At 36.5% G+C, this 12,629-nt stretch overlaps 1 protein-coding gene across 5 annotated transcripts in view; it reads right to left on the minus strand.

The window, feature by feature from the left end:
* Pcdh15 (protocadherin related 15) overlaps positions 1 to 12,629 on the minus strand; it is an 840,767-nt gene that overhangs the window by 358,878 nt on the left and 469,260 nt on the right. For all 5 annotated transcript variants that reach the window (XR_007974376.1, XM_052163513.1, XM_052163511.1 and 2 more), the window contains exon 9: positions 2,032 to 2,140. Coding sequence is in view for 4 of the 5 variants with exons in the window: in XM_052163513.1 (XP_052019473.1) it covers positions 2,032 to 2,140 (109 nt within the window). In the remaining variant the exon portion in view is untranslated. The remainder of the gene's footprint in view (positions 1 to 2,031; positions 2,141 to 12,629) is intronic.

The raw sequence follows: 12,629 nt of genomic DNA on the forward strand, positions 1-12,629 counted from the left end.
GTATTTCCTAATTTTATCCACATGAGATTAGACTCTTTCACCTAAACTTCCAACTCAGCATAGAGTCTAACATAAGACCTTAACCAGAAGTAAAACTTTATAATTATGGAAATAATGACTAGAAAATCAAATCACAACAAAATATCTAAATATATACATAACTTATGGAAGAACTCAGTTCAGCAGAAAATCTCATTTTGTATTTACTAGGAGAACTCTAAATTTGAGCATTTCCCAGGAGCTCTTAATTCAAAGTGAGTCTAAAATTAGTATTTCTATTGTTATACACAGAAAGACCACTTGTTAATCAATCTGTTCATGTTTTACATTCATACAAACATTAACCCATTTAAGGATCAATGAAACTCTAATTTTTAAAGAAGGGCTTGTTTTTAGTTACCAATTCTGTGTATGTTCTCAACATCTTCCGGGGCATCAGTCCTGTCAATTCATCAATATTTTTCTATTGCCTTTACTGAAAGTCATGACAAGAGCACTATAGGCAATAACAGTTCAAGGTGCCAGAGGCTTACTCGGGTGATGACTTTGACTGCAGCAGCAATAAATCTACTCGTTTCCATCCGCAGACATCAGCTCTCCTGGGTGTAGCTGGGTAGCTCTTACAGAAATGTTTACTTCTTTCCCCCCAGAATATTTTAATTCTTCCTTTTTGATACCTTTGTACTCCCTTATCCCCTTCTTAATCTGTAGCATTTACCTCCTCTCACCTCTCTATTTACAGTACATAGACATATTTCATAGTTATTATTTAATTAGTGGAGCAAATGTATAATATTCCTTGATATTTATGACAAGAAAACTATAGGCTTTAAAAGACTATTTTTAATTAAGAAGGATTAAATAATAATAATAATTTAATGGTCAGACCTCTGTATTTCGCCTGTATTTTACACATGGCTCTAGAGACTGAAAGCTTGGAATAGAACTATAGGGCCAAACTTTTAGAAATATCACTTCTTAGTATGGCAGTATAAAATTGTCCAGAATTTGCATAATATGGTAGTTTGTGCTTGTGAGGCAAAGCCGGAGATTAGGACTGGAAGATAACGTTGAGCTCTACTGAGGACACTCCAAAGTCAGCATTTCCTACTTGAGAGATGCTGGACTCTCCCATGGACCCATCTTACCAGAGTCTATCAGTCATGCAAATCAGTAACATCTACATTTTATCAAGGTAATTTAATAATGTTTTTTGTCAAAACGTCTTTGTTTTTGCATCTTGTGCAGCTGATAAAATGCATACAATTAGATTAGCTTAAACGTATTTTCAGAGGAGGAATGGGCTGTGGGCTTCTGTATCATGTTCCTCCGGGTTGTCCTTTCCTTCTCCCACAGGCTTCAGTAAACCCACTACTTCCTTTGATTTCAAAATCATTGAGGGGTTGGAGAGATGGCTCATAGGTTAAGAGTACTGTTTGCTCTTCCAGAGGTCCTGATTTTAAATCCTAGCAACCACACGGTGACTCACAACCATCTGTAATGGGATCTGATGCCCTCTTCTGGGTTGCAGGTATAAGTGAAGGCAGAACACTGTGTACATAATCAATCAATCAATCAATCAATCAATCAATCAATCTTTGGGCCTGGAGAGATGGCGCAGTGGTTAAGGGCACCGACTGCTCTTCCAAAGGTCCTGATTTCAAATCCCAGCAACAACACGGTGACTCACAACCATCTGTAATGAGATCTGATGCCCTCTTCTGGGGTGTCTGAAGATAGCTACAGTGTACTTACATATGATGATGATGATAACAACAATAATAAATTCAAAATGATTTTAAGTGTATCTTGTTTGTGTTTTTCTGTATCTTGTTTGTTTTATAAGGGCAACATTGTCTGTCCTATAACAATTTACCAAAACAGGAAGAAGGAAAACTTGGATTTATATCTAGCTTTGTGCATGTTTATTTCAATAAGAATAAAATAAATATTGTTACTAAAGAACCTGATGTGATTTGAAGGGATTTGTTCATAGATTTCTAACAGGATAAAGTTTTGGCAAATACAAACCGACAAGGATGGAGTAGAGGATGCCCGGTCGATCAGATGGCGGTTGGATGTTTCGGTCCTGATCAATGGCTTGGATGGGTGGGGTCACCAAAATAGGGTTCAGTTCTTCCTGGAAGAAAATTCAGAGTGTTTAGCCATGCTTCACACTCACACTTCAGGGGAAGCTGACACCAGGATGCTTGCTTGAATTTGGACAGCTAGATACCCACCACTCAGGCACTGAAACACAATTGCTTAGACTTAAAATTTGACACCTCCTCTCGATAATTCTAAATCTGAAGAGGAAATGAGCACCTCTTGCATTCAAAATAAAAGCCTGAAGTAGCTATATGCACCAAACATTATCTGAGGGATTCTCCCAGGAGGAAGCCAGGGAAAAAATTACAGCATTAAGCTGCTTAGAGGACTTAAGCAAAATGTAAAGGCATTAAAGAGCTCCTCATGCGAGTTCTCTGCTTTAGAACAAATTTGAGTCTCTGTCCTCTTTCCTTCTTAAATAATATTTTTATCCAAATAATTATAGCAAAATAGGGTTGGGGGCACTTGAAACATATTTTAATTCAATCAAAATCAAAGCCACTCCACTCATTTCCATGTCATTAAAATAAAGTACACATTACAATTGTGTTTATTAAATTAATAGTGGTTATGAAATGATTCTATTTTGGATTTTGGCAGGTGTCTTTAAGTCACTGTTCCCCAGTTTAATGTCCAGGTGTACCCACAGAACTATTAACATTGCTGTACTGGTGCAGGGAAGGGACATAGTAGATTAATCAGAAATAAGGGCACTGGCTTCTCTTACAGAGGTTCCAAGCACTCACATGGCAGCTCTGTAACTCCAGTTACAGGGCTTCCGTTGCCTTCTGCTGGACTCCATGGGCACTACACACACACACACACATACACACACACACACACACACACACACACACACACACACACACAGTGGTTATACACATGGAGTCAAGCACTCATTACACATAAGCATTACAATAATAAATCTTTTAAAACAGGTGTAATCACTTATTTTTTTTTGAAAGGGACCAAGCAATAAGAGCTGGTTCTGTCAGTCAGAAGGCTGTGTGGTAGCCTCTCACCTCTGTCACTCCAGCCAAAGAGACACAATTGGACATGGCTCAGTTAAATGAGAAAACAGTGTGTTGTAGAGGGAACATTTAAAACCTTATTCTACAGATCAGCTTCTGAAATGCTACACTAGGTAAAGTTTTGAAAGCATAGTATTTCTGGGAAGCCTTCTCAGGGAATTAATGAATTCCACTGCTTTTCAAAGTGACTCCAAGCAAATGGTATTTTGTTTCATGTGTACTCAGTAAACATTCACTAATGTCTTCTTGAAATAATGCTCTTAGAACATAGTTCAGGAAACATTACAGTTTTTAACTTTCAGCCAAACTATACAAATGGTAAGTCTAAAGGGAAATACATTTTTTTTCTCAGTGTCTGAGGAAGGAATTCACTATGCTTTTATGCAATTTATTCTGAAACAAAGGACAATGAACTATGCCATGTACTCTTAGGCAAATCCAGCAATTTAAATTCTCAGTGGACAATGCATGGTAGTGTCTTATATTTAAAAATGCACAACCATATTAAATAACCACAGGCTATATTCTTTTATTAAAATCATAGGGATCAAATATAATTATTGATCAATGGTTATTACTTCATATAGATCTCAGGTTCTATATAGTTGTTTATATATCTTCTAAGTGGATATATTATTTTTTATATTTCCTATATTCCTGTATTTCCTATAAATAATGATATATTATAAGCAACAGTTTAGTAACGTTTTATCTCTTCTTAATATAAATTCAGAACCATGTATATATCACCTCAGTATAAAAACTACCCTATTAAACCCAAGTGATTATTCTTTTTCTCTAATACATAGTTTTCTTCTAGAATTCTCTTACTTTTCTCCTTCACTCCCCTCTCAATCCCATTTTTCCTCTCCCCATATTTAATTTTCTGTTTCTTTTCCCATCCCTTTCTTACATGCCTTCCCTTTACAACAGTCAGCTCAGTTCATATATAATAATGTATTTTTTCCCTAAAGTGAAGACAGTCAGATCTATCTTTGTTAGTGTCTGAATACCATCTTTTAGTCAGATATGAAGAGAAATTGTATTATGGTTAACTCAACTCATAGTTTAACTACTTTGTTTCTATTTCACTAATTTTCCAGTACCTTCCATATGTGTCATTCTAGAAGACCTAGGAAGGCTTCTAAAAACTGATGCTTCTCTACAATCTAATCCACATTCCCCGGGAACTCTCAATCGTCTCTGACTATCAGAGAGACAAAAACTCCTTTTCTTATCCACAATATTTAAAAACTAGAATCTTAGGAGTGTTAAGTAAAGAATCCTCACATGACCGGCACTCTTTTGACCTGCTTTCCTCTCCCTGCTTTTTGTAGATCTGCCAAGCCATCAATCCAGGATATGTTTTGGTTTCAGTAATTCATCATACAATTTAAAATCCACTTTCATTATTTTCTAGACTTGTTGAAATGAGCAATGGGGATTTAATTACATTATTTAGAGTTACATAAGCAATAAGAAAACTGAAAATAGCAAACAAGATCAGTGGGGATAGGGAAGTGCTAATTAGATTCTTCATCTTACATCACTGCTTGGTAATAACTATCATACAATAAAAAGTGAGGAAATGAGCAGATGTGGATATGATTTACAATTACTTTATTTGACATAAGAATGAAAAATGAAAGCACTTTAGGAGACTGGGTGTGGAAGGAGAAAATAGATTTTTTTTTAACCTAGAATAATTCAGTATCGTTGGACTAAATTATTATCATGCTTATACTATCTTATATTATAAAAAATGAAAACACTAATATGAATAAGAAAAGAGAAGTCCTTTTGCTGAAAAGGTTTTTTTATTTATTTATTTTAGAACGTTTGGAGAAGTACTGTTTTTAAATCTCTTGTTAGGAATAGACATTTTCCTCTCATCCTCTAGACTACATGCAACACAAAGTAAGAGAATTTTTCTCATCTGTTATAATTCAAGACTTTGGCAGAAAAATCTAGGATTATAACTGTGATGCCTCTCATTTGTTGTCAACTTGACTACATCTGGAACTAACAAAATCTCAAGGGGCTGGGCACACCTGTGAGGACTTTTTAACTAATTGGATCATTTGATGTAGGAAGATCCAACTTTAATCCAGAAGTCTATACCTGGGCCACCCTTTCTGGTGGCAACCTTTATGAAGGGCTCTGAAGAAGGTAGCTTGCTCTCTTTGCCGGCTTGCTCTCAGTCTTGTGGAGAACTTCATTCCTTCTCTGTTATTGGAGTCTACTTCTTCTGGATTCCTGTATATACTGAAGATCAGCTGAGATACACAGCTTTGTGGACTGAACAACTACTGAATTCTTGGAGTTTCCATCAATGTACAGTAGACAGCCATTGGTAGACTAGCTGGACCACAGCCTGTGTGCCATTCTAATAAACTCACTCTAACAAATCATATATATATTTCACATATATATCACATATATATATATTCATATATATATATCACATATATATCACATATATCACATATATATTCATATATATATATGAACCATATATATAATCACATATATAATACTATAAACATAGATGTATTATATATCATATATTTATACAAATATATATTGTATATATAATATATTACATATGTATTACTATGTATGCACATATATATTATCAGCATATATTGTATTAATTTCATTATATGGCACTTATACAATGTGTTATTATATATGTACATGTATGTATGTATATTGGTTCTGTTTCTTTAGAGAATCTAATAGGTGAAACAAATGAGTCCTCAAGTATGATACTGAAGATTAACTCTCAATATAATCATTATCTTTAAACCTGGAAACTTTTAAGTATTACAGAATACTGAAGATTGTATTTAGTTGAGGATAATTTTATTAAAAAATAAAGTTTTTTATGAACAGTCATCATTTTAATTTCAAATGTGTTTTCATTTGAAAGGACAAAATAAATAACATACCTTGTGCACCAAGCTTGTGTCTACACTAAAGTCTCTACAGCAGATAGAAACTGAGCAAGGCAGAGTGCTGAGATAATGATGGAAATCTCAGAAGGATGCATTCTAAGCAACAAGAATTCTTTAATGAGAAAGCAGACGGCAGAAGACCTGGTTCCAGGACACTTGGAAGGTAGCCCACTGCCTATTGAATGTTTAGCAAAAGTACTTGGATATTAGATGATAAAGTACTCCATTAATACATATATAATTCATCTCACAAACATGACATGTGAAATAAAAGTAGAAAGTAATAAAAGAAGATTATAAATAGATACAAAAATAGTCAGTGTAATTATAAGTCAAAACTGTTGTGAAAAGTTACTGTTAGAGTTCTTGCCTATCATGCAAGAGATTATTGATACAACTCCTAGCATGGCAATGACATAAAATGAGCAAATAAACAACTATGAACCAGGTATGAGATGCTGGGCTTTTAATACCTTTACTTTTGACACTGAGACAGGAGAATGGGAAATACGAGACCAGCCTCAGCTACATAGTAAAAGCCTGTCTGAGTGTATAATCAAATTCACAAACACATAGAACACTTTAAGATAATTTATTCTTAATGTTTAATTATTGAATTAAATTGTACCTCACACACACACACACACATATATATATATATATATATATACACACACATACATACATACATAATTGTTATCTGTGGATCAAAAATATTTTAAGTTTAATATGGAAATGCTTACTGCTCTAATTTGATCTTTATATTATACAAATGTATTAAATTATACTGTGCTTCATAAAAATTTATTAATAGCATTAATAAAAATAAGTAAATAGAAATATTAGTGTTTACATATGAATAGTAGTGGTGTCTTTCCACACCAAAATGTACAAAATCTACTGAAGAGCTGAAAACAAATTAACTGGATATTCAGTTAAGGGACTTTGTTTTAGAGAACAAGGTAAAGTAAAAAATGTAGTGGTAAAATTGTTAAGGATAAACAATATGAGGTTATATGTGTAGTCACATATACAATTTTGCAGATGAACAGGAGACATCTTGGTTCATATCAATGAGCATCAAATTATCTTACATCTTGAACTTTTAGAAGCAAAGGTATCTTCGTGATCCACCTACTTATTTGTTGCTGTTTGTTTTTCTAATTTAATCTGAGACATTGTATCTGGGACTTAAATCTGGCTCAGCAATATAGACTTCTGAATTTAATGTGAGTCTTCCTACCTCAAATGATCCAATTAATTAAATCAGTTCATTAAAATCACCGATTTTTGTTTTAAGATATTATATATTGGGAAATGCCCAACAGTAAGTAGAGGGATGGAACCTGAAGAGACAACCTTCAGTAGATGGATAGGGCCCTTAGTAGAGGGATGGGGTCATCAATCCACCTTCAAAAATTTTGACCCAGAATTCTTCCTGTCTTAAAGAAATGCAGGGACAAAAATGGAGCAGGGGCTGAAGGAAAAGGCCATCCAGTGACTGGGCCAATGTGGGATACATCCCTGGGCCTGCACCAAACCTTGACACTATTGCTGATAATCATATTGCGCTTGCAGACAGTGCATGGCTGTCCTCTGAGTGGCTCTACCAGCATATGACTGAGGCAGACGCAGCTACTAAAAGCCAGCCATTTGACTGAGGTTGGGGACCCTATGGAAGAGTGAGGAGAAGGAGCTGAAAGGGGTGGCAACCCCATAGGAAGAACAACAATGTCAACTAATCCAGACCCTTGAGAACTCCCAGAGACTGAACCACCAACCAAAGAGCATACACAGTCTGGCCTGAGGCCCTGGCATATATATATATCATATATATATCAGAGGATTGACTGCCTTGTCTGCCCCTGTGGGAGAGGGTGAGACTAATTCTGTAGAGACTTAATGCCCCAGGGAAGAGGATGTTGGGACTTGGGGGGAGAGTACCCTCTTAGAGGCAAAGGGGAAGGAGGGAAGGTGGAAGAACTCTTGGAGGGGTAACCGGGAGGGGGCAACATTTGGGATATAAATAAATAAAATAAAATAATTAAATTAAAACATTAATAAATAATTTTTAAAATTAAAAATGTTTGAACTGTTTGTGAATGCACCTGTGCCATGGTGTGTGTATATGATAACGAAAGCACAATTTTTAAAAATGATATTATGTATTCCTTCAACAAAAAAAATACTTAGAATGTACAACAGGGAAGCCTTGAGCATTATTATTCTCCTTTTATACTGTATTATAAACTTGGCATTTTTCCAAAAAGTCTTTGGAAGTTTTTTCCTCACAGCTCTGATTGTATGTATACTTTAACTAGTACAGAAATGAACATCAGACTCAACATGTTCTTTCATACATTTGTATATAGACAAATAGACTTAAATAAACAAATTGGCTTATTCTGCTTTTTGCCAATTGTAGAGACAACATATTGCCTGGAAGATATCAGAATGATTCGCATGTTCTCTGCCTTTGGTGTATGTTTGAAAGACAAATAAATTTGGGTGAGTGGCAAGGCCAAATATGTTGTACTGAAGGTTCTTATTATGATATATTAAATGGAACCCTTACATACGGTTGTGAGGCTTATATATTCCCTAATAAAAGACACCTGGCCCTTGTCAGCTTTCCTAACAGTACTGATAATTATCTTCCCTAGAACAGTAGTGCAGAGGGCACAGGACGGAAGTCAGTGGGCACAACTCATAAAAATAACATCAATAGCTCCCAATAGCTCCGGAGCCATTGGACTTTTATATTATAGCCAGACAAACAACAGAATTCACCTGGATAACAACAACTCCCCCACTTCATTTTGTTTTTTTGATGATGGAACTCCATGACCTTTCATCATTTAAACAGGTTTATCCTGATATGCACCTGAATTTCTCTCAGGTGTATACTTAACTCACATACAGAGATTGAATTCACTTTCAAAATTTGCATTTGAATATCCTTTCAGTAGCACATATGAAGGCTTTCTCCAAATTCCACCTTTCAGAATGTTTCCTTGAATCTCTGCCTTTTCGATTTATTTCCCCTGAAGTCTCCGTGGCTTTGACACTGTGGATTTCCACATCATCCCCAGACAGGAAGTCAAGCCCTTCGTTATTTCCTAGCAGTAGGCCATAAAATCTACTGTGAAATAGGAAGCTAGTGGGCTCACTTCATGCTGTCCATACCACAGAGTCCCAAGGCACGGTTGCCAATCAAAGGCAGTGGGTTAGCGTCCAGGAATCAATATGGAAAACAGTCCAGTTCGAGGCCATCCATCTCACAGACACTGAAGAGGATCCACAGGTAGCAGAAATGTTTCTTACAACCATGTCTCCAGTCTCACTCTTCTCTGATGGCTTCCCTGGTTTTGTTTGTTTGTTTGTTTCTTCTTTGGTTTTTTGGAGACAGGGTTTCTCTGTGTATTCCTGGCTGCCCTGGAACTTACTCTGTAGACCAGGCTGGCCTTGAACTCAGAAAACCGCCTGCCTCTGCCTCCCAAGTGCTGGGATTAAAGGTGTGCACTGCCACAGCCCCCTTGTTTCTTTTCTTACAGGCTTGGGACTGAGAATACTGTCTCTTATGCTCAAGAAGATGGTGAGAACTCCTCATGTACTTTTGGAAGAAGGGGAGACAGCAAGCAGTCAAAAGCTGCTCCTTATGAAAATGGAAAGAAAATGCTGGGAGAAGTTGTTCATTAGATTTTACTTGTGGCACTTAATGGTGGTTGTGACTCATGTAGTACAATTTCTGATGAGTCCTTGTCATTAAAGAATAATTCCATTTGGAGCCTATTTGTTAACAGTGATTTTTGTGAGAATTTTAGGCTGGTTCCCCTACTCTCTCAAGTTCAAGTTTTTTAAATAGACTGGTGAGAGAGAATGAGAAACACACACATTCACACACACACACATGCACACACATGCACACACCTGTACACATGAACACACACATGTACATGCATGTACACACATGCACACGCATGCATACACACATGTACATACATGCATACACATGTACATTCATGTGTACACAGCAAGCATACATATATGCACACACACAGAAGCAATATTGCACACATACATACACACAAATTTGCACACACACTCAAGCACACATACAAGCATACACACATTCACATATGTCCACAAACATAGCCACATATACACATATACACACATTCATATAAACACACACAGAGATAGTACATATATAAGTAATCCTTTTTTGAATTTTGTTTTCAAGAAAATGAAGTCTTAGAATTCTCAGGTGCAATGTATAATTTGGTGTATGAAGTACATTTAGTGCCTTAAAGCCATGACCCAGATTCATTTGCATACCATTTTAACTGCACTGTTTTTTCAGTTTATATGTGAGGTAAACATGAATGTTAAATATGTGAGTGAAAACAGATTTCTTTTTTAAATAAAGAGCAATGATCACGTTTTGGTTGTCAATTCACGAATAATTATATCAGATACTGATACTCTAAGCAACACAAAATAATTTTTTATGGACCAAAAAAATGAATATAAGAAAAAGACTCAAATGGATACAAGATAATGTAGGTGAAAATAAAAAATAAGATGTTAATAAAAATTTTCTGTGCTGATACAGTGACTTTGCCGTGAAATGCCCCACATTTGTATAGCCTCATGGATATACAAATAAGATGTCCAGGTGATAGCAATATTTGGAAAGATGAGGGATCCTTTGGGCAGTGTAGTCTCACTCACTCAGTGAAGTGAATCATTAGGAAGTAAGTCTTGGAGCCTTATGGTCTGGTACCACTTTCTGTTCTCCTCTGCTTCTGGACTTCTGATACACTGTGATGGGCTTGTTTTGTGGACAAAACTGGAATTCTCCTGCCCTCCCCCATCACATTGGATTGCACGCCTTCTAAACTCATGAGCCAAAACAACCTTTCTCTCCCTTAAATTCTGAAAGGGCATCTTACCACAACATCAGAAAATAACTTAAATAATAGGCAAGATATTCCAGTGGGTGAAGGGATTGCGGCACGAGCCTGAGGTCATGAGTTTAAACCCTGGAACCCAAATAAAGGCGGAAGGAGCAGCCTGACTCCACAGCACTGTTTCTGACTTTCATATTTGTCTTGTAGCATGGGTGTGTCCACACATGCATGTCATGTACATACAATTTAAAACATCCTTAAAAGTATTTGCTCACCAAATAAAAAAACACTAACTAAAGGTAGATCCATATAGGGTAAGACAACCAGATGATCTGCGACAGGAAAATTGCAGGTTGCACTCTAGAAAAACGGACACCCTGTGGCAAACTTGAGGGGCTTAAAGCTCAGAATGAAAGCATGTTCTTTAGCTTAGAAGTAGATTCTATCACTCTAGTGCTTTTATGTGGAAAACTGGAATGCTTGTGTGCAGAGCTCAGATCTGTGACCTCTCCCCCCTCCCCCAGGAACACACTGAGACATTCTGCAGTGGAAGCCATTCATTCTAGAACGCTTTGCTGCTACCTGGGTTATTTGCACTACAGATGGCAAAAAAAGAGGGATTAATCATGCTCTCAAGACATACACAGACACCAGGCATGTAGTATCAATCGTGTCTAAGAACACACTGTGCATTCTCTAAACAGCAAAAATGAAGAAAATTACTATGTATATCATGGGTGGTCAGAATATGCACAGCAGAACTAGGCTGGTGTTGGGGAAAGGGGGAAAACAATAAATAGACTATACTAATTAGGAAACTGTGCTTCCACAAAGCTACATTAAGTCCCAGGGATGGGGAGGGATGGGGAGGTGGGGACATCCTCTTGGAGACAGGGGTGGGGGAGGAGGAATGGGCTGAAGAACTGTCCAGAGAGTAGACCAGGATGGGGATAATGGCTGGATTGTAAAAAAAAAAAAGATTAAAGAATAATAATTAAGAAGAAGATGAGGAGGAAGAGGAGGAGGAGGAAGAGGAGGAAGAGGAGGAGGAATTGGAAGAGGAGGACGAGGAGCAAGAAAAAGAAGAAGAAGAAGAAGAAGAAGAAGAAGAAGAAGAAGAAGAAGAAGAAGAAGAAGAAGAAGAAGAAGAAGAAGGAGAAGAAGGAGAAGAAGGAGAAGAAGAAGAAACTCAGAGGCACATGTAAAAGAAGAATGTGTAACATTAGATGCTTTTTAAAATACGTTTTTCATTGAAGAATGATGTGAGAAACATTATCAGATCATTACTTATCTATTCAATAGATTATCACAGTCATATTTCACTCATGAGATCACAATTGAGATGAACAAAGTACTGACAGAGCCTCAGATCTCATTCCCTGTGATCCTTATCAATCACTACGTGTCCTTCTGTCCTGAAATGACCCATCTGCTAACATCACCAACAGGTGGAAGTTGTCTTTAATTTTATATGAAGTGAAAATGCTCTATCTGGTTGAAACTCGTCTCTTCCTGCTTCATGGGGTCATCAATGCCTGTGAGATGTAATGTTCACAGTAACTCATTTTAATCTTTTTATTTATTTGTTTGTTTTTTGTTTTTATTGTTTTTAATATTTT

The sequence above is a fragment of the Apodemus sylvaticus genome, chromosome 19 (genome assembly GCF_947179515.1).
Source record: "Apodemus sylvaticus chromosome 19, mApoSyl1.1, whole genome shotgun sequence".
Classification (NCBI taxonomy): domain Eukaryota; kingdom Metazoa; phylum Chordata; class Mammalia; order Rodentia; family Muridae; genus Apodemus; species Apodemus sylvaticus.